The sequence below is a fragment of the Sarcophilus harrisii genome, chromosome 2, assembly GCF_902635505.1.
Source record: "Sarcophilus harrisii chromosome 2, mSarHar1.11, whole genome shotgun sequence".
NCBI lineage: Eukaryota > Metazoa > Chordata > Mammalia > Dasyuromorphia > Dasyuridae > Sarcophilus > Sarcophilus harrisii.
This window is the reverse complement of record NC_045427.1, coordinates 432806239-432832898: the sequence shown is the minus strand read 5'-3', so window position 1 is coordinate 432832898 and position 26660 is coordinate 432806239. Positions and strand designations below refer to the sequence as shown.

General features: G+C 37.8%; 1 protein-coding gene across 1 annotated transcript in view; it reads left to right on the top strand.

The window, feature by feature from the left end:
- Positions 1–26660, top strand: part of EFCAB8 (EF-hand calcium binding domain 8) — a 143586-nt gene that overhangs the window by 107236 nt on the left and 9690 nt on the right. Inside the window, exons 22-24 of the mRNA XM_031954095.1 lie at positions 17527–17748; positions 21599–21751; positions 22924–23092. Coding sequence (XP_031809955.1) covers positions 17527–17748; positions 21599–21751; positions 22924–23092 — 544 coding nt within the window. The remainder of the gene's footprint in view (positions 1–17526; positions 17749–21598; positions 21752–22923; positions 23093–26660) is intronic.

Sequence of the window (26660 nt, the reverse complement as noted above, 5' to 3'; positions counted from 1 at the left end):
GTGAAGGTCTTCTTTGGTTATGTAGTGATATATGTGAAACTATTCTGTGATTGTACGGATAACTATGTTATACTCTGTTGTGGTTGTGTGTGACTGAGCTGTGTTTGTGTGATGAAGCATATATTAGATCCTGCTGTGATTGTGTGGGACTCTGTATATATAAAGCTTTTGTATGTTTTTTTGTGTTATTCCATGGGATGGTTGTGTGTAACATTATGTGAAGTTGTGCTATGGTTGTGTGTGAGGGTCTTCTGTTTCATGATATATATATGAAACTGTTCTGTTATTGTATGTATGGCAATATGTAAGATTGTGCTTCTCTGTGTGACACTATATAATTATGTATTATATTATGTTATGTTATAATATTACATATAATAATGTTATTCTGTAGTTGTGAGACTATTGTAGTTTTGGGTATGTGACTAAATACAGAGACTATTTGTATGAGACTTGATGTGTATTTTATGTTGTGCTGTGGTTGTATGTGACTTTGTTGTGATTGTGTGAAATTATGACATGATTATGTCTATGTGTGAGGCTTCTCTGTGATTGTATATGACTTGATATGTGTGCTAGTCTGTGTGTGATTGTATGAGATTAGGCCATGATTATGTCTATGTGTGAGGCTTTTCTGTGATTGTGTATGACTTGATATGTGTTCTACTCTGTGCTGCGGTTTATGACTTGCTGTGGCTGTATGTATGACTATGTGATATCATACTGTGTGTGTATATGTGAGGTTCTTTTTGTGGTTGTGTCTGTGTGAGAGGCTCTTCTGTTGTTGGATGTGTTGGATGGATACAAGTGTTAGAATATTTTATGATTATGACTGTGTGCTAGTCTGTGTGTGATTGTGTGAGATTAGGCCATGATTATGTCTATGCTTGAGCCTTTTCTGTGATTGTGTATGACTTGATATGTGTTCTAGTCTGTGCTGCGGTTTGTGACTTGCTGTGGCTGTATGTATGACTGTGATATCATACTCTGTGTGTATATGTGAGGTTCTTTTTGTGGTTGTGTCTGTGTGAGAGGCTCTTCTGTTGTTGGATGAATAAAAGTGTTAGAATATCTTATGATTATGACTGTGTTGTGGTTGTATAACTCTGTGAGATCTAACTGGTTATGTGTATGTGAGGTTCTTCTGTGGTTATGTGTGTGACTTGATATGTGTGTAAGCTTGTGCTATAGTTATGACTGTGTTGTGGTTGTATATGTTTGACTCTGAGGTGGTTGTAGTTTGGGGTATGTGACTGACTTTGTATGTGTATTATGTGTTTTAGGCTATATTGTGATTATGTGGGACTCAGGGAGTATGAAACTGTTCTGTGGTTGTCTGAATAATTCTGTGAATAAGGTTATATTGTGATTATGTGAATTTGTATGAACTGTGTGTGAGATATATGAGGCTATATTTGTGATTGTATGACTGTGTGTAAAGTTATTTTGTAGTTCTGTATGTCAGGGTATGTATATTAGGTTGTGTTGTGTTTTACTGTCTTAATAAATGTTTAGACTGCTGTGGCTATATTGGACTCGGTACGTATGAAGTTATTATGTGGTTATTTGTGAGTCTATGCTATGTTGTGTGCATGATTTTGTGTGAAGTTGTCCGGTGATTATGTAAGGCTGTGTTGTGGTTGTGTGTGACACTGAGATTATTCTGTAGTTGTTAAGAGTGTTAGGGTTTTTAGTGTGGGACTATGTGAAATTAGCCTATGTCTATGACTTGATATGTATTTTAAATTGTGTTGTGATCCTGTGGTATTGTTTTGGTTGTATCTGTGACTGTCAGAGATCATGCTGTGATTGCATATGATGAAGCTCTTCTGTGGTTGTGTGTGACTTTATAGTGTATGACATAATGCTACAGTTGTATGGCAATTCAGCAGATATGTTAGACTGTGGTGTGATTATATGGCGTTTAGTACATATGAAATTATTCTCTGAATGTGTGACTGTGTGGAGTTATGCTACAACTGTGTGTGTTTAGTGGTTGTATTTTATGTATGAGGTGTTGTGATTGTGTGTATGACTATGAAGCTGTACTGTAATTGTGCCTATGTGAGGTTTTGTGTGAGATTGTTGTGTTTTATGTGTCTGATTGAAAAGTTGGCTGTGGTTGTACTGTGACTTGTATGTTTAATCTATATTATTGTATCAGACTCTGTGTCAGATCATGCAGTGGTTGTGTATGTGTGTATGTGAGATTCTTCTGTGGTGGGTATGATATATGAATATATATACTATGCTATGGTTGTGTGGAACTCAGTGTGTTAGATTGTTCTGTGAATATATGGGAGTTGGTATATATGAAACTGTTCTGTGATTGTGTGACTCTATGTGAAATTGTGCTTTGGTTGTGTGTGAGGATCTTTGGTGATTGCATGATGATATATGCAAAGTGTGTATGATAATTTGTAAAGCTGTTGTGGTTGTGTTTAATTATGTGAGGTTGTTCTGTGGTTGTGTGTAAGATGTTGTGGTTGTCGAGGTATTTAATTCTGTGAACCTAAGCTGTAGTTGTGTGTAAGGGTCATTAGTAGTTTTATATGTGTGAGATTGGGCTACGATTATACTTATTATTATGAGTGAGACTGTGTTGTGGGTGTGTGTATGACTGCGAGAATGTTCTGTGGTTGTGTGTGAGATTGTTATAATTTTCTCTGAGCGACTTGATATGATGTTGATATGTATGTTACATTGTATATAACTTAGCTCATGGATTAAATTTTGCTATGGTTTTGTGGAATCACAGTATTATGAAGCTACTTTGTAGCTGTCTATGTATGTGATTCTATGTATGAAGCTGTCTTGTGGTATGGTGTGTGTCTGTGAGTGAAGTTGTGCTATGGATATGTATAAGTCTTCTGTGGTTGTATATGTGTGAAGCTGTATTGTGATTGTGTATGACTGATGCTGTGATCAAGTGTGACTTGTTTATATGACTGAAATAATGTATGGTGTATAATATGTTAGGTAATGCTCATGTGATGTGTGGTTGTGTTGTGTTTGTGTGCATAACTGTGTGCATGACTGAAATAATGTTACAATTGTGTATATGTCTGTAAGGCATATGTTTTAAGCTGTCTATGCCTGTTGTTTTGTGGTTGTGTGTTTGACTATATGATATCGTTTCATGGTTATATGTGTATGTAGAAGGATGTGTGAAGTTGTGCTGTTTGTGTGTGAGAGTTTTCTGTGATTGTATGATGTTATTTGTGAGGCTGTTCTATGATTGTGTATGTGAGACTGTGTTGTGGTTGTGTATTACTCTATGAAGTCATTGTATGGTTACATGTGAGTTTGTTGAGACTAACTGTGAGAATGTACAGTGGTTATATGTATTAGAGACTCTTCTGGGCTTATATTTGATTTGATATGTTAGGTTATGGTGTAGTTGTATGTTACTAAGTTGTGGCTGTGTGAGGTTGCATGAGATCATACTCTGTGTATAACTGTTGTGACTTTGGTTGTGTTTGACTTGATATGTGTATTATACTATTGTGTGTGCGTGACTGTGAGACTTGTGGTTGTATATGTATGAGGTTCTTCTGTGGTTATATATGACTTGTATGAATTAACTTGTGTTAGGATGAGTTATGGTTGTATGTGAACTCGGCCTATATGAAACTATTCTGTGGTTATTTTATTTGTGTCATGAAGCTATGCTGTGGCTGTATGTATATGAGACTATTGTAGATTTTGTGTGTGACTGTGAGGATTGTGTGTGTAACTTGATAGTATGTTAGGCTATGGTTGTATGTATGGGAAGTTTTTCTGTGGTGGTTGTGTGTTTGACTTGATAGGTGTGTTAGGTTGTTCTGTGGTTATGTGGGACTTAGTATACATAAATCTGTTCTGTAATTGTGTGACTGTATGAAGTTGTACTATGGCTGTGTGTGTGTCTCTTTGGTATTTGTGTGATGACTGTGAGAATGTTCTGTGGTTGTATATATAGATGAGAGATTTTTCTGTGGTTGTATTTGACTTGATGTGGGTTTGGTTATGCTGTTGTTTTTTTGTGATTCTTGAGTTGTGAATCACTGTGTGTGATTATGAGATTGTACTATAGTTGTATGTGACTACTGTGGTTATGGTTGTGTATGATTTACTATGTGAATTAGGTTGTATAATCATTATATATGTTTCTATATTGTGGTTGTATATGTAACTGAGATTGTGATATGATTGTGTGAGCGTGAGGTTCTACTATAGTTGTATGTAATTTTATATGTATTAGGTTGTGTTGTGATTGTGTGACTTACATTATTAGAATATGTTATGGTTGTGTGTGAAGTCAGTATGTATGAACCTGTTTTGTGGTTGTGTGGAACTATATAAGATTGTTCTGTGTCTATGTGTAACAGTTGTGGATTTATGTTTGAGATTGTGCTGCAGTTTTGTGTGAAAATTTTCTGTGTTGATGTGTGTTAGATTGTGCTTTTTTTGTGATGCTGTGTTATAGCTGTGTGTGTTTGCTTGAGATTTTACTGTGGTTGTATGTGACTCTGTGTTGTGGCTGTGGTTGTATGTGCCTTTATGCTGTTATGGTATGATTGTGTTGTGGTTATGTGGGTGACTCTGTCATCTTGGTTTGTTTGTATGTGTGTTTATGAAATTCTTCTATGCTTATGTGTGACTTGATATGTGTGTTAGACAATCTTGTGGTTGTATATGACTGTGTCTTGATTTTTGTGTGTGACTGTGAGATTGTACTTTGGCTATGTGAGTGTAAACAAAATCCTTCTGTGGTTTTATGTGACTTAATGTGACTTGGTATGTGTGTTAAGTTTTGTTGTTTTTGTGTAGGACTCTATCTTGTGGTTGGGTGTATGTTTGTGTTGTGGTTGTGTGTATGTGTTCTTTTATGAGATTCTTTTGTGGTTGTGTATGACTTGATATATATTTTTAGACTGCTGTTTTTGTTTAGGACACTGCTGTGGTTGTATGTGTGACACTGAGATTGTGATTTGGTTGTGTGTATATATGATTCTATGTATAAAGTTATGTTGATTGTATATGTGGGGTTGTGCTGTGGTTTTACGAGGGTCTTTTCTGGTTCTATGATATGTGTCAGGTTGTACTATGTGTGACTATGTGAAATTAATAGTTGTGTGTGACACTTGTAATTTTATGTGTGACTCTATGTGAAAGTGGGCTGTGTTTGTATGCGTGACTTGAAATATGTTAGATTGTATTGTGGTTGTATGTGACTGTTGTAGTTGTGTGTGACTGTTAAATTGTGCTGTGATTGTATGTATGAGACTCTTCTGTTGTTGTATGTAATTCCATATGTATGTTAGATTATCCTGTGATTGTATTTGGCTCTTTTTTGTGTTTGTGTGTATGACTTGATGTGTATATTATACTGTGTGGTGATTCTATGACTTAATTCATGTGTTAGAATTGCTATGGTAATATGAGACTCAGGATGTATGAAACTATTTTGTGGTTGTGCAATTCCATTTGTAAGGCTGTGGTGTGCTTGTGTTTATGTGACTTTGTATGAAGTTGTGCTATGGTTGTGTTTAAGGATCATCTATTGTGTGATTCTGTGATTCTGTGTATGAATGTGTGAAATTGTATTGTGGTTGTGTGTATGTATGACTATGAGTTATTTGTGAGGCTGTTGTGTTATGACTGTCATGTTGGCATATGTTGGTATGTGTAACGATTTGAATTTTAGGCTGTGTTGTAGTTGTGTGACTTGTGTGACTAGATGTGTAAGGCTCTGCTGTGATTGTATATGATTGTTGCGACTAAGTTTGACTGTAAGATCATGCTGTCACTATATGTATGTATATGAGTCTTGTGGTTGTATGTGATTTGACATGTGTGTTAGTCAATGCTGTTCTTGTGTGTTACTATGTGTTGTAGCTGGATGAGTAATTCATGGTGTGATTTAGTGTGGTTATATGTGACTTGATGTATGTTTTAAGTTTTGCTGTGGTTTTGTAATTTAACACGTATGTTAGGCAGTATTATGATTGTGTGGGAAGTGAGTATGTAAAAATCTGTTCTGTGGTTGTCTCTGTGACTTAAGATGTGAAGCTATGCTGTGGTAGTGTAATTTGGGGTTGTTATGTGATGATCTTCCATGTTTTTGTGATATTAGATATGAGGCTGTACTGTAATTGTATATAAGACTATGTGTGAAGACTATGTTTGACTGTGAGGATGTATGTATTTGTGTTAGTGCTGTGATTGTGTATGACACTTTGTGGTTGTACTTGTGTGTGTGGCTTTTTTGTGATTGTGTATGATGTAATGTCTGTCAGGCTATGCTATGTTTGTGATTTTGTTTTGTTTGTATTGTGATTTTGAGATCATGATGTAGTTCTTTATATGAGGCTCTTTTGTGATTGTGTGTGATTTGATATGTGTATTAATGGCTGTGTTGTGGTTGTGTGTGGCTCCATGTTCTGATCATGACTGTGATGTCATGCTTTGTCTGTGTGTGTGTGTGTGCATAACGCTCTGCTGTTGTGTGTGACTTGTGTTTTTTTAGGCTCTGCTGTGGCTCTGTAACTGTTGTGGTTGTGTGTATGCAATTGTGTGAGATTGTACTGTGATTATACGTGTGTATATAAGTCTCTTGTGATTGTATGACTTGATATATATGCTAGGCAGTGATGTGGTTGTTTGGAAAGTCTCTATGAATGTGCTCTGTGGTTATATGATTCTATATGTGAGACTGTGCTGTAGTTTTTTTGTATGACATTGTGTGAAGTTGTGCTGTGGTTATGTATGGCGGGGTCTTCTGTTGTTTGATGATGGTTATCAGAATATGCTATGATTGTGTATATCTCTGAGGTGCTCTTTTAGCTGTGTGGGTGACTGAAGTTTTGTATGATACTGTTGTGGATTTTTGTGTGTGACTATGTGAGGTTGGAGCTTTTTGTTGGGCTTGATATATGTGTTAGATTGTTGCTGTTGTTGAGTATGATTTGTGTTTGTGTGTGGATATGTGAGAGCATGTTTGTGTGTGTGTATGTGAGGCTTCTCCATCGTTATGTGATGTTAGGTATGAGCCTATGTTACGACAGTGTGTATGAATATATGTGAAATTTTGTGGTGCATGTGAACTGTACTTGTTCTATGATTGTGTATGTAACTGAGAGAGCATGCTATGATTTTATATGTGAGGTGGTTCTATGGTTGTCTTAAGTATGACTTGTTAAGCATGGAAGGCTGTGTTGTGTTTTGTGGGTGTACATGAAACTAACATGAGTGTATGTGTGACTGTGAAGTAGTGCTATGGTTGTGCATGAGGCTCTTCTGTGGTTATATGGTGGTATGTGTAAAACTATGCTGTGATCATGTGAGACTGTGGTGTAGTTGTGTTTGTGACTTGATGTGTGTATTTTTGGGCTGGACTATGTTTGAATGACATAATATGTGTTTGATTATGCTGTACTTATGTTGGACTTGACATGTATGAAGCTATTATATGGTGTGTGTGTATATATAATATACACATATTTTATTATTATATTCCCTGGGTGAAGCTGTGTTGTGGCTGTGTGTGCAACTCTATATGAAATTTGTGTGTGAGATTGTGAGGTGGGGCTTTGGTTGTATGTTTGTGACTTGATATGTATGTTAGGCTATGCTATGTTTTTGTGTATATGACTGATAGGTTATTCTGGGGTTGTGTATGAAACTTTGGCTTTTTACGTATGACTATGTGGGATTGGGCTGTAGTTGTATGTCTATCACTTGTTATGATGTGTTATGTGCTATTGTTATTTGTCACTTTGTGAGGTTGCATGTTTGTGTGAGATTGTACTGTGGTAGTTGTGTGATGCTATGTGTGTGACTTGCTTGATATATGTGTTAGACTATGCTGTATTTGGCTGACTTGAGTAACTATGAAGCTGTTCTGTGATTATTTATCTGTAGCCCCATTTGTGAGGCTATGTTTTGAGAGAGAGAGAGAGAGAGAGAGAGAGAGAGAGAGAGAGAGAGAGAGAGAGAGGGGAATGTGAATTTTACTATGGTTATGTGTGAAGGTTTTTGATTGTATATTATATGTGAGGCTATGCTGTAATTGTGTATATGACTGTGAGATTGTTGTGGTGTTTGTGTGTGTGACTGTGTGAGACTGGGTTATAGTTACTTGTATGACTTTTTAATGTATGTTAGGTTCTGCTGTGGTTGCATGAGTGATTCTGTGGATATTTTGTTGTATGTGTGACTATGTGTGATCATATTATGGCTGTTGATGTTCTGTGACTGAATGTGACTTGATATCGACTTCTGTGATTGTGTGGGAATCACTATATAAAATATGATTTTTATCAGTAAATGTTTTATTTTATATTCTATATATAATTTTTATATTTTATATATCTATATACGTGGGATCCCCAAAGGGATTTCAAGTGGAAAGTTTACAAAACCCTAGTCTTTGTGATTCCATGTTTGAAGCTGTGCTCTTATTGTGAGTATTAATATGTGTGTTTGTTCTGTTGTTTGCCAAAATTTCACAAACAATTTGTTTTGTGAAATTTTGGCTTTGGAGGTATGATTCCATATGAAGTTGTGTTGTGATTGATATATGTGCGAAACTATATGTGACCGTGAAGCTATTTGTTGTTGTGTGTTATTGTGTGAGATCATACTGTAGTTTTGTGTGACTTGATAAGTATGTTAGATTGTGCTGTGATTGTATGGGACTCTATGTATGATGCTCAGTATGCATGAAGACTCCATGTTTAAGGCTGTGCTGTCATTGTGTGTAAGACTTTGGCTGTATGTAACTATGTGAAATTGGGCAGTGGTTATGCATATGATAATGTATACGAGACTATGCTTGTGTAATAATATATGGGTCTTTATGTATCAATATATAGGTTTTTCTGTGAGAATCTCTTAGGAGTTGTTTGTGGCAGTAGGTATGAAGCTATTCTTTTCATGAATCAGTAGGTGTGAAGGTATTCTTTTCGTGAGTCAGGTAGTCAGGTGTGAGACTATTCTCATATGTGTGTGTGTGTATGTATGTGTGTGTGTGTGAGAGAGTGGGGGGAGAGAGGGAGAGAAGGGAAGAGAGAGAGAGAGAGAGAGAGAGAGAGAGAGAGAGAGAGAGAGAGAGAGAAAGAGAGAGAAAGGTGCACACATGCTATACCCTGTGGTATTTTCTTTTTTTAATGATTTTTTTTTTATTGAGCTGAATACAAAATAAGAAAAAAAAATAGAAAAAGAAAGACAAAAAAGAAAAATAAAACAAAACATTGTGATATGCCCAGCAGAACATTAGGAAGGATTAAGAATAAATTTCCATTTCAAGGAAGCTTATATAATAATAGTAGCGATTATATTTATGAGTGTACATCTTTGCTTCCTTGTAGATTATTCTTTTGTTCTCTCCTGTGCACTTTTTACTTTGTTTTCCCCTTTTATCTCCCCCACCTCCCTCAAGCAGGCACAGATATTTACATATATACATATATATATATATATATATATATATATATATATACGCACACACCTATGTGTCCTCAAGTGTATGTACACACATGTATACATATTCACACCTACACACCTATACATATACATTTATCTACATACACACATATATACCTACATACATACCCATACATACTGAGACACTTACACACATATATATAATATAAATTTACCCATATGTAAACATGCATCTAAAACAGTATTAATATGGCTGATATATAATGTAAATTTCTCTATTTATTAAATCTTTTAAGTTTGACTTTGAGCCTTACTTTTTTCTTTTTATTAAATTCTATTCCTGATCCTTGTAGTGTCTGTATATATCTCTTATTTCCTAACCTTGCTAATTCTTCTACTTCTGCTTCTTATTGCCTTGCTGTTACTAAATCTTCCCCCACTCTTTCCTTTCTTCTTCATCCCATTCCATTAATCTATACACCTTATCCTACTCCTGTAAAAGACCCTTCTATATACCACCATATCCTGTGCTATCCTTTCTCTGTTTATCTCTTTCCCATTAATCTACACACCTTATCCTACTATTGTACATAAACTCCTGTATCCCACCTTATCCTTTATTCTTTGCCCATTTATCTACATACCATGTTCTACTGTCATAAATCTATACCTTTTATACTTTATCTTATTCTATTCTCTCCCCCTTATTTCTTTATAGATTTTGGAGGGTATTATACTTTTCATGTTATATATGTAATGTTGCCTATTTAATACATTCCCTACGTAAGTGACCCTCCTTCCCCCTTTAATGCTTCTTTGTCTAATTCTTCTTCTGGACCTCATCTGTATAGTATTTTATTAATCCTTATCTTTCTTGACGTCTCTTGCCACTTTTAATGCTGTCCAGTACTCTCTTCTCTTGGATACTTTATCTTGGGTTTTCATGACTCTCTCTCCTGTTTTTCCTTTCACTTTCTTGACTGTTCTGCAGTTTCCTTTGCTTATGCATAGTCCCTCCAGATTCTGTTCTGGATCCTCTTACCATTTCCTTCCTTTCCCCTCCACTTTTCTCCTTTCCTCCCTTTAGACTGTGTGATTTCGTCAACTGCCCTGGTCCAACTAGCAGATGATTCCCAAATCTATAATTCAGCCATAAATTCTCTCCTGAGCCTCCAGTTTATCATTAACTATCTTTTGGGCATTTGGGATGATGATTGTTTCAAATAAAACATGTCCAAAAGAGAACTTATTAGCTTTATCCCTAAACACTACCTTCTTCCCAACTTTTTTGTTACTATTAAGAACACTTATTATCTTCTCTGTTACTAGGACTTACAACTCTATCGTCATCTTGTATTCATCCATCATGCTGACCCCACAATCACAATTTAAAAAAACAATTTTCCCCTCTGTCATTTCTATTTATCTCCACAATTTCTCCCATATATATCTGACTCTTTCTCTGTGGTCATTCCCCTAGTTCAAGCTCTCCTTATTCTCTCCCTTGGAGAGAATTCTCTTACATGTCTCCTCAAAGTGTGTATCTTGATGTGGCTATGAATCTTTGTGTTGTGAGGGAGTGAATTTTGTGTGTCTTTGGCTGTAGGAATCTCCTGCTGAGCATGTGGGTCACTTTACTTTTCTTTGTGTTTTTTGTATGCATGTATGTGGCTTTCTGTCTGTCTCTGTGTGATTTTGTGTTTCTGGGGCTACGAATTTATTTTTGTATATTTATGTGTGATTGAATCAGTTTATGTCTGTGTGTGATAGATGGGTTTCTATGTATTGATATATCGTCTTTCTAGGAATTTCTTTGGGGTTGTTTGTGGCACACTGTTAATGCGTGTGTTGCACTGTTTCTTTGGCTATGTGTCTTTGTAAGCATCTCAATGTGTGGTTATGCTTTGGATTTATGTCTAGCTTTGGGAATATATACTGGGTTCACATCCTTTTGGCTTGTGTGTGATTGGGTCTGTATGTTTCTGTCATTTTTCTAAGCCTTTCCCAATCCCTTTATATTCTAATTTCTTCTTTCTTTTAATTATTTTGTATTTAATCTTGTTTATATCTTTTATTTTCTCAGCTTTCTCATTAGAATTTGAGCTTCTGTAAGGCAGGGATTAGGTGTACGTCTTTTTCTGTCTATGGCAGTGGGTATCTCTCTGATTATCTTTGTCACTGTCTGAGGGTTGAACATATTTGGGTGTATATCTGTCTCTGGGGATGTGAGGGCACCTGGATATATGAGTCTGATGGTTGCCCATTGAATATCTCTGTGTGTGTGTGTGTGCCTGTGTTTTAGTCTCTAGGTATGTGTCTGTCCCTGGAAATATGTTCCTCTGAGATTGTGCCTATGTCTCTCTGTGTGTCAGTTTATGTTTCTAAAAATGGTTGTAAGGTTGCAGATATCTCTTGACATGTTTATAGCCATGTATAGATGCATGTGTCTCTGTATTGTGTGTTTGCATGTCTTTCTCTAGCTGTGTTCGTCTGTTGCTGTGTTTGTGATGTGACTGTAGATACACGCCGCTTTCTTTTTCTGTGTATGGCTTATATGATTGCGTATATAGCTTTTGCTGTATGTGTGATTAATGTGGCTCCATTTATGGTGTGTCTCTTGCTGTGTGTGTGTGTTTATCTTGCTCTATGTGTGGTTTCTGATGTGTGTATGTGAGCCTCTTGCTTAGATATATGGCACATCTCTCATAATGACTTCTGTAGCTGTGTGAATATCTGTATCCATCCTTCCTTCCTTCCTTCCTTCCTCCTTCCCTCCCTCCCTCCCTCCTTCCTTCCTCCCTCCCTCCCTTCTTCCCTTCCTCCCTCCTTCCTCTCTTCCTCCCTCCTTCCTCCCTCCCTTCCTCCTTCCTTCCTTCCTTCCTCCCTCCTTCCTCCCTCCCTTCCTCCCTCTCTTCCTCCCTCCCTTCCTCCCTTCCTCCCTCCCTTCCTCCTTCCCTTCCTTCCTTCCTTCCTCCCTTCCTTTCTCCCTCCCTTTTCCTTCCTTCCTCCCTCCCTTTTCCGCCCTCCCTTCCTCCCTCCCTCCCTTTTCCGCCCTCCCTTCCTCCCTCCTTTCATCCTTCCTTCCTTCCTTCCTTCCTTCCTTCCTTCCTTCCTTCCTTCCTTCCTTCCTTCCTCCCTTCCTCCCTCCCTCCCTGCCTGTGTGAATATGTGACACTTTGCTGGGTGTTCAAATGTGTATGTTTGTATCTTGCTCCGTGTGTGTGTGTTTATAGACATGTCTCTTGCTCTGTATATGACTTAGTGTATGTATGTGTCTCATTCTCCTTGTGGTTTGTGAGTTTGTATGAATGCTTCTCGTGCTGCATGTGCAGCTTTGTTAATGGGTTTGCTGTGTGCTATTGCTGTTGCTTGTGTGGCTTCTCTTGTGTCTTTCTCTTGATGCATGTGTAGCTTTGTGAATGTTTACACCCCTAGGTGTAGCTGTGAAATATTGTGCATGTGTAATTTTTTGTTCATTATTTGTGGACTGTATGGCTGTGTGTGCACCTCATGCTCTATGTGTGGCTGAGTGTTGTTTATTTCTCTTGTCACATGTATGGCTATGTGTATATGTGTGCATCTCTTGGATGTGTGGTAGGTAGTGTGTATTTCTAGAGCATATGTCCTTTCTGTCTATGTATTCTCCTTGTGTGGTTGTTTTATGTGTACCTCTCTTACAGCATGTATGACTCTGGGTATGTTTATACATGCTCTGTGTATGTGTGTAAGAATTGATCTTAACTATATGTGTAAATTGTGCTTCTTTGTGAGTTGCATATGTTGCTGTTGTATATATAGCTGTTGTATATGTTTATGCATCTTTTTCTTTTGCAGGTGTGACTTCATGTGTACATATTTCTTGGTGTTATGTGTGTTTTATTTTCTGTGTAGATATGTTTATGCATGGTTCTCTTTTGGGATTCCTTCCTCCCTTCCCTCCCTCCCTCTCTTCCTTCTTCCCTCCCTTTCTTCCTCCTTCCCTCCCTCCCTTTCTTTCTCTTTCCCTCCCTCCCTTTCTTTCTCTTTCCCTCCCTTCCCTCCTCCTTCCCTCCCTCCCTTCCGTTTTCCCTTCCTTCTCTTCCTCCCTTCCGTTTTCCCTTCCTTCCTCCCTCCCTCCCTTCTTTCCTCCTCCCTCCCTTCCTCCCTTCTTTCCTCCCTTCCTTCCTTCCCTTCTTCCCTTCTTCCCTCCTTTCTTCCCTTCTTCCCTCCCTCCCTCCTTCCCTATGTTCTTTCCTCCTTCCCTCCCTTCTTCACTCCTTCCCTCCCTCCCTCTTTCCTCCTCCCTCCTTTTCTTCTCCCTTTCCTCTTCCTTCTCATCATCTTTCTCATTCTTTCCCTCTCTTCTTCCTTCCTTCTTTCCTGCCTACTCTCTTCTTTCCTCCCACTTTCTCTTCCTCATTCTCTCCCTCTCTCCATCATTCCTCTCTCCCTCTTTCTCCCTTCCTTCCTCTCTCCCTCCCTTCCCTTCCTTCCTTCCCTCCTTCCTTCCTTCCTCTTTTTCCTCCTTCCATTCCTTCTTCCATCTTTCCCTTCCTCCCTTTCCTCTCCTCCCTCCCTCACTTCCTTTTCTTCCTCATTCCTCCTTCCATTTTCTTTCCTTCCTCATCCCTCCTTCTCTTCCCTCCCTCGTTCTCCTCCTCCCTTCTTTCCTCCCCTTCTTCCCTCCTTCCCTGCCTTCTTTCCTCCCTCTTCTTCTTCCCTCCTTCCTTCCTTCTTCCTCTCTCTCTTCCCTCATCTCTTCTGCCTTCTTTTCTTCATTCTTACCATCCTTTCTTTCCTCCTCTTCCCTCTTCCCTCATCTTCCTTCCACCTTCCCTCCTTCTTCCTTCTTTCTCCTTCCCTCCTCTCTTTCCTCCTCTTCTCCTTCTCCCTCCTTCTTTTCTCTCCTCTTCCTTCTTCCTCCTCTTCCTCCTCTTCCTTCCTTCCCTCCTTCCTTCCTTCCCTCCTTCTTTCCTTCCCTCCTTCTTTCTTTCCTTCCTTCCCTCCTTCCCTCCCTTCTTTCCCTCCTTCTCTCCCTTCTTTCCACCTTCCTCATTTCTTTTTCCTCTCTTCTTCTCTTCCCTCCTTTCCTCCCTCTTCCGCTCCTTCTTCCTCCTTCCTTCCCTTCTCCTCTTCCCTTCCTTCCTCTCCTTCTTCTTCCTCCTGTTTCCTTCCTTCCCTTTTCCTTCCTTCCTTCCTTCCTTCCTTCCTTCTCCTTCCTTCTCCTCCTTCCTTCCTTCCTCCCTTCCTTCCTTTCTTTCCTCCTTCTTTCCCTCCTCCTTCTTCAAACCAAAATCTTCCTTTCCTCCTTCCTTCACCTTTCCTTCCTTTCTTTCTTCCTTCTCCCCTCCTTCCTCCTCTTCTTCCTTCCCTCTCTTCTCCTTTCCTCCCTTCTCTTCATATCTACTTTTCCTACTCCTTTCCTCCTTTCTCCTTACCAATTTTCATCCTCCCTCCTTTTTTCCTTCACTTTCCTTCCATATCTTGCCTTCTACTTCATTTTACTTCTACATCCATCCTATTATCTCTCTTTTCTTTTTTCCTGGTTCTGCTTCCATCTTCTTCAGCATTCTGTCATTTTCTCCTTCCCTTCCTTCTTTTCCTTCCTTCCTCCCTCTCTCTCCTCATTTCCTCCACTTCCTCCTCCTCCTCATTTCTTCCTTTCCTCCTCCTTCCCTTCTCCTTTCCTCCCTTTCATTTTCCTATCCTCTGTTCTTCTCTTCCATTTTTCTTCCTTTACATTTCTTCCTACATCAAAGTTCCTGTTGTCTCTTTCCTTCTCTAATCCTCCTTTTCCTACTTTCTACTATCTTTTCTCCTTTTATTCTACTTGGTATTCCTGTTCATATGTCTGCTTTTGCATCCTCCATGTCTTCTCATTTTGCTTGCCTCGGCTGCTTCTGCATATTGTGCTTTTACTTCTGTCTTCAACTTGCTTTTCTTTTCAACAATTCTTCCTTCTTTCTTTTGTTCTTGCCTACCTCGTCTATCTTGTTACTTTTGCTTATCTTTTTGCTATCTCTTCCTACGTGTAGCTCTTTCATTCTGTTCCTTCCTTCCTACACTTTTCTTGTTCTCACAAGTGTTATTAGCAGCTTCAACTAGCATTCCATACCCCAGTTCTTACTCTGATATGTAACAGAATTTTGTTAAACACATAGAGTCCTATTGAAATTGTCTTTTCTTGTTGTTGATGTATGAAGAGTCTGTCATGTCTTACTGCTTGTATGCAGTATAATGTTTCTTTCTCTTAATATTTTTCTGCCGTGGTTGTGTGTGTGTTCTTATGTCAGGTGCTTGTATCTGTGTGTAACTTGTGTTTATTCTTAGAGTGCATAGTATGTCTTTGCTGCTTATGTGTCTCTTTCTGTGATCTTTAATTGGGTTTAAAATTTTTGCTCTCCCACAAAGGGGTTAAATATTTTTTGGATTTTTTGGTTTTTTTAAAAAACTTTGGTTAGACCATGTTACTTAAAGGAACGGACCTTTGGCATAATAAAGATCTCAAATAAATATTCAAACCCCAAAAAATCCCCTACCCTTTTGTGTTTTTCCCCATTTAAATTTTTCTTTTTCTTTTCTTCCATTTTAGACAATCTGATAGGTGTAAAGTGTTACTTCAGAGTTGTTTTAATTTACATTTTTCTAATCAATAGTGATCAATGTGTCTCTTTCTTGCTGCTTGTGTAAATGTATTTATATATGTCTATGTCTTTTACTGCATGTATTGGCTATGTGTGTGTGTCTCATGTGTGCATATGTGACTGTGTTTTTGCATGCCGCTCATGTCATGTTGTGGCAGTGTGTCTCCCTCTTGCTGCTTTTGGATTTCGACTATTGTGCATTTTACTTGCTGTATGTAACTGTGTTTATTTATAAGAATTGCATGTGTGCCTCTTGCTGTTTATGTGGTTCTGTATACATGTGTATCTTGTTGCATGTGTGGCTGTGTATACGTGTTTTTGTATCTCTTGCTACGTATGAGGCTCTTTATATATGTGTGGCTCTGTTTATGTGAGCACTTTTCTTGTTCTATGTCTGATTGTGTTTATGTACAGCTTGTCAAACCTAACCCAGTCACATACCCAGCAAGAGACTTGCATGTACAGAGTCTCATATGTAGTAAGAAATATATACAAACACAGCTAGAGAATACTTTGTATCTGTCTGTGCTTTTCTTGCTGTGTGTGTGACTACACATGTATGGGAGTCTCTCTTACTGCTTGTGTCTTGCTGCTTGTATGCCAGTATATATGTATTCTCTTGCTGCTTATATGGCTGCGTGGTGTGTGTGTGTGTGTGTGTGTGTATGTGTCTGGGTGCTTGTATGGCTGTGTGTACGTGTTTGTGTATGTTTTTCTTGGTGCATGTATGTCTTTGTGTCTGCTTATGTGTCTCTTCCTTTGTGACTGTGTTTAGATATGTTTCTCTTTATGCTGTCTCTTCTTGCTGAAAGTGTGACTGTGTGTACCTTTCTTGCATGGGTAGTTGTATATATGTGGGTCTAGCTGCATGTGTGTCTCATCCTGGGTGTGTAGTTCCTTTTTTGTATACTTCTTTTGCAGGTTGTGTAGCTTTTTGTATTTCTCTTGTTGCATGTATGGTTATTTTTATATTAGCTCCTTCTTTTGCTTCATAAGTGTCTTATAAAGTTTATGCTTCTCTTCCTGAATGTGTAGCTATGTGTGTATTTGCATTTGATCTTTGTGTGGCTGTATTGTGTTATATAGTTCCCTTGCTTTGCATTGTGTGCCTCTTTCGCTGTACGTTTATGTGTGGCTTTTGTAACACTGTTTGCTCCACTTATTGGTTGTTTGACTATGATTGTACTTTTCTTGCTGTCTGTTAGGCTGTGGCAGTTTGGTTTATGTGCCTGTGTGTATGTGTATGAGACTCTCACTAATTTTCCTTATGTAGTTATTTGTATATATGTACCTTTTTGCTGCTTGTAGAGCTGTGTGTATGTGTGTCTTGTTTACATGGCTTGTATGACTGTGTATGTCTTTCTTACTATAGTTGGTGTCTGTCTCTCTCTATGTCTGAGTCACTGCCACAGAGGCTTTGATGGCATGGGGGAGGCAGCAGATGCCCTCATCTAAGAGCATTTCTCCCTTGCAGATCATTTTCCTGCCCACCCGGCTTCGGACCCCCCACACAGCTACCCTTCTCAGCAGTGCCGGCAATGGCTATATTTATGCCTGGTCAATTCATGACCGAGGGGGCATGCTGGGAAAATTCCAGCCAGCAGAAAATCAATACCAGGATTCAGTTGTTGGTGCCATGACCAGTGATGAAAAGGACTGGATACTAATAACTGGAGACTCCAAAGGGTACCTCAAGGTAAGTGTGAGGTCTCAGGACTGAGAGATCAGAGAAATCGTTTCAGTTAATTTGTCATTTCTGTCTCCTTTACCCTTCTTGTGAAGGCCAACCCTTCCTTGTATGCCCTCAATTTTGTTCATTTGTTCAACAACCACTTAAAAAAACAAACAAAACCAATCATTGTAGTAGACTGGGGGCCCAAAGACAAAACCAAGATTATCTTCAAGGGTAAAAATTTCTTTTGTCTTTATTTTCTCAGTGCTTATTGACATGGGGAAGGCAGCAGATGTCCTGTAACATACATGTGATAAAATTTTGTTGATTGCTTAAAAATTAAATATATGCAAAATACATACAAAATAGCTACTATTTGGTTAGCTACTGGGAGTGGGTGGATGGGCAGGTTTTGCACAGGAGGTGGCAACTAAACTGAACCTGGAAGGAAGCTAGTAATCATGAATTAGAAATGAGGAGGTGTGTCCCAGGGGAGGGAGGTAGTCTGTTCAAAGACACAGAGACAGGAGATTGAATTACTGAGTGAAGGGAACAGCAAAGGGAATATTTAGACAGAAATGTAGGGTGAACAGGGTATAAAGTATAAAAAGACTGGAAAAGGATGACTAGAATGATTGTGAAGGGGCTTAACTGCCAAATGGATAAGTTTGTGTTTTATCCTTGAGACTGCTTTTTGAACAGTGGAGTAACGTCATTGGACTGCGTTAGGAACATCCATTTGGCACTTGTATGGAAGGTGGATTAGAAAAGGAAAAGACTTGAAATAGAATTAACAATTGGGAGTCTTTTATAATAGTTAAGGGGAGTGATGAAGAGAACCTAAAATAGGGAGATGGCTTGTGAATGAAGAGAAAGGGACGGATGTGAGAGCTGTGCAGTTAGGAAGGGAAGGAAACAGCTAAGACTTGGCAACTGATTAGGCAGCTGAGGGAGGGAGTGGAGAGAGCACCAAGTTTGGAGATAGGAAAAGCTGAGTTCAAATCCTGCTGTAGACACTGGCTGTGTGACTCTGAGTGTCACTTAAACCTCTCTTTGCTTCAGTTTCCTCAAATGTAAAATGGGGATAATAATGGCAACTACCTAGTTCTGGAATTTTTGTGAGGGTCAAATGAGATAATATATGTAAAGTTCTTAACACAGTGCCTGGCACATGGTAGCCATTATAGAAATGCTTATTTCCTCCTTCTCCCTTCTCCCTTCTACGGCAAGATGCTTAATAGCTGTTAAGGAACTTTCTAGATTTAAATCTATGATCTAGAGATAAATTCCAGAATGTGAAGGGAAGGTGAGAGCAAAAGAGTTGGAGATTACAATAAAATTGTGAATTGGACTTCATGGAAGGATGTTACTGTCCTTGGCAGAAACAGATAATAGAAAGCATTTTTTTTTAAATCATGAAAGAATGAATGAAAAAAAATTAAGTTTACTATGTGCCAAGCCTTGTACACATTGGGATACAAATACAAAAGCCTCAATTCTTATGGTAGAGACAAGACACAAAGTGGAAAGAGCTCATTGGTTATAGGATAGTTGACATGTCCTAACTGTAGCAGTGATAATTTGGTCATAGTTTATAGAGAGGAGGAATAAAAGGGAATTGTCAGGGAGAATATAACTGAAGAGAAAGGAGAAGAGTGAGTTATAGTTTCTAGGAAATAGTGGTATAGGAGAGGCATTCATGGGAGGATCCAGGATGGAAGTTTCTCTTGGGATGATAAGGCAGTTGGTAAGGAAAAGATGGCCACAAATCAGAAAGTTTGGAGCATGATGAATTTAAGAGATCTACAGATCTAGTGGGGAATGTGTAATAAGGAATTGCTAATATAGGAGAAAAAGACCCTGAAGTTATCATTTAGAAATGGAAAGGAAAGGTCCAGAGAAATTGTGATTTTCCCAAAATATGTAGAAAGAGAAGGGCCCATAAATGAACCCCAAGGTATATCCCACATGTAGTGGGAGGGACATGGATGCTGCTCTAGCAAAGGAGACTAGATAGATGAAAAGAGAACCAGGAGAGAGCAGGGTCATGGAAATTCAGAGAGGAGAGTACTCACACAAAGGGGCCCAGTTCTACAGAGAATATAAAAGAAAGGATGAAAAGCAGAGGCCACTGAATTTAGCATTCAAAAAATCACTTTTGGAGAGAATAGTCTGAATGAGGAATATGGAGACAACAAGATTTTAAGGGTAAAAAAGTGACAGAGAAGGAAAAGCATGGAAGCAAAAAGTATAGACAGTTTCCAACTCCAAATCTGGCTGTGAAAGAGAAAAACGTATAAAGGGGATGATAGGTTCAAATGAAGGTTTTTAAATGTAACTGGCATTTTAGAAGAACCTCAAAAAAGGAATTGGACATGGAGCCAAGAAGGGCAGAACTACCTATGGACAGGCAAGCCTCCTTTCTAATGTCCTTAAAGTCTTGAGGGATTCTAGACTTTTTAAAACCAAGGGCAATTGCCCAAAATGCTGTTGTTTGATCCTGACCTTGAAGCTGGCTGTTAATTAGTGAAAAGTTCAAAGACTGTATATATATGCAGCTAAATTACCTTTGTGGACTGCCAATAGTTCACTGACATCTTGACCTGGTACCAAGTTAGCTGCTGTTTGCTAGAGCTAGAAAAGAACATCACTAACTATAAATTCAACATTCATTATGAGCCAGAAAAGACTAATCAGCATCTAGATGTCCTGTGAATGTGGCACTTAGGGAGCTAGACTACATATAGTGGCAAAAACTGACATTTTGAGATTTTCATGAAACATCAAACCTGCAGTTCTTATTGAACCAATGTTTTCTGCCTCAGTTGTCTCTGCTCGATTAGCAGTGAGAGCAAGCAGATAGTTGATGAGGGACTGAGAAAAGTGATATAAACCAGATTTGAAGTGTGGGAGGTAAGTTTTGGGTCCAGGTCCAACACTATATCCACTGTGCCACCCAGCTGCTTAGATATGCTGTTATTTTTAAAGGCTTGTCAATAGTGTATTGTTGATTTGCATGGTTTGCTATTATGCATGTTTGCTTATGAATATGAATGAACTATGGTGATGCAAATGTGTAATACATCTTGTGTGTCGTTTAGACAGGTAGTAATCTGAAGCAGTTTGTCAACTAATGCAGTGCATTGTGCTAAGTGTTTATTGGACTATTGATGCACACTGAATGACTCTTTTGAGATGATTATAACTAGATCTAAGGCAGTTATCATTTTTCTTTCAAGTGCTGATGTTTACTTTGTTGCTTTTACTGGATTCTGGAAGAGGTTAAGTCTATCTTGAAACATTTTTCAGGGGACTTTAAGATGTTTTAACTTGAGGAAGAATGTCTCCAGAATTTTTAGAGCTCCCCCCCCCAAAAAAAAAGGATTATACTGAGAGCAAGGGAACAGAGCTGCTTCTAGGCAATATCTTTTCAAGCATTCACTTAGCTCCAAGGGGTTTCAGATTTTACCTTGTTTGATCCTAACCTTGGAAGGGGGGAAGGGGGGAAAAGAAGGCCAAAAAAAAAAAAAAAAAAAAAAAAGCCAAGCAAGAAGTAAGGAAAGAGATCTTGTATGCTGAATTGTGTCATGGTAGGTTGAACTGATATTTCCATTCCTCAGCAACATCCAGCAACTATTCACAATGTAGGAATGAGTACTATGGATTGGGCTGCCTTACACTGACTCTTCTATTGGCTAGTATTTTCTTCCCTGGCCATGACTTAAAACTGAGATTTTTACTCTTTGTTCAGTAATGGGGTTGGAGCTCTGAGGGCTTGGATTTGGGAGGGAGAGAGACAAAGGAAAGGACTTGGGTAATAGAAACTTGTCAAAATGGATTCAAGCAGGATTACTCATTGAACTTCTGATCCTAGATCTGGGACATCAAGGATTATTGTAAACTGCCCAATGAACAGAAGATATCCCTTGTCTGGGAAGAAAGACTTGCTCAGGAAAATATTTATCGGAATTTAATTCCTACATATAATCGAGTGGAAACACAACAGGAACTCCCAGAGACTGAAGAGGTAAAAGGGATTCTGGATGAATATTCCCTTGAATGCTGAGCTGCAGTGAGCTATGCAGATGAGTTGTACATAATAAGTTTGGATCACTATGGGGAGCTCCCAGGTTACCTAAGGTGGGTCAACTTTCCAGGACTGGAAAACAGAGCAGGCCAAAGCTCTGGGTGCTGAGCGCTAGTAAAACCTGTACTTCCAAAATGAAAGAAAGTGAATTGTTACCATGTCATTTACTTATTATACAAATCTGGACTTTAGGACAGTGGGTTTCCTTAGAGTGGGCCCACATATCAATTTTCTGATTATTCTAATTTTGTATCTAATTAATAATTTCCTTTTCAGGACTTAAATTTAGTATAATTCTTTTTGCACCCCCCCCCCCTCCCCAGGCAATTGGGGTTAAATAGACTTGCCCAGGGACACACAGCTAGGAAGTGTGAAATGTCTGAGATCAGATTTGAACTCAGGCCCTCCTGACTTCAGGGCTTGTGCTCTATCTACTGCACCACTAGCTGCACCCTATAATTCCTTTTGTATAAGCAGACACTAGATTTATTATTTAGGATAATTTAACTTTAGAATTCTACCTTTCCAGGTATATTTAGTCCTATTTTATAATTACATTCATTCATTCAACAAGCATAATTTCCTTGAGGGTCTGTTTGCTTAATGTCTTTGTATTTCCTATGTTTAGCAAAATGTCTAGAATATAATAAAATTTAAAAATCCTTATTTATTGATCAGATACTTAAGTGTTCACTATGTTTTATATAGTTGCTTTACTGGACATTCTAGGGAATTCAAAGTCAAAAAGGCAAAATTTATCTTACCCAAGAAACATTATAATCTAGTATTTTATCTTCACAAAAATCCTGATGGTTTATGGATGAATATGAATATGGCTTATCTTTCCATTTTATAGACAAATATACCAAGGTACAGAAAGAATTACTTGCACCATATCACTTTACACAGAGAATTGCTAGAGCCATTTAGAGACTACAATTCCTGATTTTCTTTAAATCAATGCTAAATTATTAATTGTTTTCAATTAAAGGGCTTCACTTCTTTGAGTTTCCATTTTCCCCATTACAAGATCCTTGAACAGAAGATTTTAAGGACCCAAGCTTGTGTCACTAATAAACACTTGAATCATGAACCTGATCTGTCTTCCATAGGTATTTGGTGGCCATGTTGTTTCCCTAATCCCTCCAGAGCTCCTGATTTCCTGGAAGGCTCATGATAAGGGGGTGACTGATATTGCCTTTGGGGAGCATTTCCATGTGGTCATCAGTGCTGGTGCAGACTTTAATGTCAAGGCCTGGAAGATCTCTGGCGAGGCTATTGGTATGAATACTTTTGGGGGAATCTTTTTTTTTTTTTTTTTCCAATTAACAAGCATTTTATTTTATCTTCCTTCAACTTCCTCCTCTCAAAAAGAAAATAGAAAAGAGAAGAAAAATAAAACCCTTGTAATAAATATGCATAATTAAGCAAAACATATTCCTGAATTAATTATGTCTAAAAATGCATATTTTACTCTGCATCTTGAGTCCAGCTTCTTTGTCAGGAGGTGGGTGCTATATTTCATCATTAATTTTCTGGAATTGTGACTGATCATTTCATTGATCAGAGTTCTTAATTCTTTCAAAGTTAAACAGATATAAATTGGTCCACTCTACATCAATTAATTTAAGTCTTTTTAGGTTTGTTTAAAATCATTCTTTTCATCAATTCTTATGGCACAATGTAATTCTATTACATTAATACACTATAATATATTTACCCATTCATATGAGTTCTTTTGAATCCTTGGCTGTGTTTGTCAGCTTCCTTTACTCTGTCCCTATTAGAATAATTGTTGCTATTTTGTAAGCACTGTTTGTGGTTAACCCTAACATGTAGCCATGTTCTATCAATATTATGGGATAGCAAATCAGGTTGTTGTGCATGTGTCTTCATAATCTATTCTTGTTCCCTAAACTCAATTTATTCAATCTTGGTTATCCCAGGAGATGATTAGCACAATTAATCTACCTCATCCACCCTCCAGTTGATACTGCCAAAAATACTCTAGATGACTCAAAAGTTATTTCTGTTTTTCTTGGGAATGAGTTGTATGACTCTTTTGGTAGAGATGTGTATGTGTGGGTGGGGTTTCTCTTAGTTTTTTCTCTCTATAGGACTATTAATAACACCTTACATTGTATCTGACATCTCACAATTTTCAAAGCATTTTCAGATTTCTGACTTTGCTTTTTACAAGTTTGTGATGACTTTGGGTAGGGATTTCCCAAGTGTCCCAATTGATCTCTATGAGGAAAATTGGCAGATTGCCAGAGGCCAGTAGTCACTGGGATTTGGTGTGTGACCCTACACACAATAGTTTGGGGCTTGGTGTGTGACTGCTGTATGCTTTCAGGTTGTCAATGGCATAGCCTAAAGTTGTAGCAAAGTGGCAGCAGCGTAACATTTTAAATGATAAGTTGAATTACAGTTTGGATGTTGCGGAATAAGTAACAGACATCAGGAACCATTTTTTTTTTCCTTTTTGACTATGATTTCAGGTTTTGATAGGGGTAGAGTGGGGTGCAGAAGAAGCTTCTATTTGTAGCCCAGAGGATTTTTCATTTTCCCTTTTACTGTTTTCTAACCTAAAGTAATTCGTGGAGTTTAGCAATGTACTTTATTTATTTATTTATTTTTGGTATAACTTATTTTCTTTTTTCTTTATTTAATAGCCTTTTATTTACAGGTTATATGCATGGATAACTTTACAGCGTCAACAATTGCCAAACCTCTTGTTCCAATTTTTCACCTCTTACCCCCCACCCCCTCCCCTAGATGGAAGGATGACCGGTAGATGTTAAATACATTAAAATATAAATTAGATACACAATAAGTATACATGACCAAAACATTATTTTGCTGTATAAAAAGAATCAGACTCTGAAATATTGTACAATTAGCTTGTGAAGAAAATAAAAAATGCAGGTGGGCATAAATATAGGGATTGGGAATTCAATGTAATGGTTTTTAGTTATCTCCCAAAGTTCTTTCTCTGGGCATAGCTGGTTCAGTTCATTACTGCTCCATTGGAAATGATTTGTTTGATCTCGTTGCTGAGGATGGCCAGGTCCATCAGAACTGGTCATCGTATAGTATTGTTGTTGAAGTATATAATGATCTCCTGGTCCTGCTCATTTCACTCAGCATCAGTTCGTGTAAGTCTCTCCAGGCCTTTCTGAAATCATCCTGTTGTTCATTTCTTACAGAAAAGTAATATTCCATAATATTCATATATCACAATTTATTCAGCCATTCTCCAATTGATGGACATCCATTCAGTTTCCAGTTTCTAATCAATGTACTTTAGATAGAACATTGCATGGAGAGACCTGAGTTCTACTCCTGCCTTGTACTAAATCATGTTGTGATTGAACAGTCCAAATTACCTTTTTGGACATCGGCTTTTTTTCCCTCTAAAAATAACTTTCCTTGGTGTCCATTTCAAGATAGTTATGAGGATTAGAAAAGAAGAAGACATTATTTGGATAGTAGAAAGTAGAAATTGAGATACAATTTTATTGATACCCTCCCCCCTTCCTCATTTATAAAAATTTTTACTTGTGCCATCATGACAATTATGATAACATCATAGTTATCTTATGGCTAAGATGACCTAGAAGATCATCTCTGGGGATGGAGGCCATCCCAGCATAGGACATTTTACTTGTGGGAAATCTCTAAACTGTCATGGAGACCCCTCTGCATCCTGCAATCCAGCAGCCTGTGTGCTCAGCCTAAGAGAGAAAGGTTAATTGCAATTGCAAAGCATTTATTAACTGCAGAGTATGTGCTAGGCTCTGTACTAAGTACTATATAGATCCTAATTTTTAAAAAAATTTCTATCCTTAGTTTCCCCTTCCTCACATTTTTTTTCCTGTTAAAAATTTTATACCATACTCCCATTTCCTGTTTAAAAAACATTATTTACTTCTTCCTTCTTCCACTGGAAAAAAAGAAAAGAAAAACTTCTTGCATAGTCAAGCAAGACAGTGTGATATTGGTCACATTTAAAATGTGTGCCTCATTCTGCATATTAATCTTATTGATATGTCTATTATGAGGTAGGAGCATTCATCATTCTCTTTCCCCTGGAATCATGACTGATCATTATATTAATCAGAGTTCTTAAGTGTTTCAAAATTGTTTGTAATTACAATTGTGACCTTCACTTTGTATTTCAGTCCTTACAGGTCTTCCAATTTTTCTCTGAAATGAAGAATTCATTTCTTAAAGCATAATATTTTACATTACATTTGTATAGCATAATTTGTTTAGCTGTTTCCCAATTGATGGGGACTGTCTTATTTTCCAGTTCTCTGTCATCACAAAAAGAACTCCCCTCCAATTTAGGAATTGTTATGCTTATAATTAATCTTTATTCTCTATTTACCCTCTTTTTCATTTATCACCTTTCTCTCCTCTCTGTTTCCTCCTATTTCTCTATTGAGTTGATTGTATTTGTATACCAAACTTTTTATTTGTATGTATGTTTTATGTATGTATATTCTGCCTTCCTTTGATGAATTCAGATGAAATTGAGATACAATTGATACCCTCCCCCCTTCCTCATTTATAAAAATTTTTACTTGTGCCATCATGACAATTATGATGTAATCTTCTTTCATTTCTTGCTTCTTCTTCCCCCGCCCCCCGACTGCATTCTTCCCATTCTCTATAATTTCTTCTTTCAGGATCATCATAACATAGAAGAAACCTCTCCTGGGTGATTCCCTATATATCCTCTAATGATATTTTAGTTCTTAAGGGATGCTTGTATTATCTCTTCCCTCCTCCACAATTAATTCACTTAATTACTCATTTGTATTTACTGTTTGTTTCTTTTTAT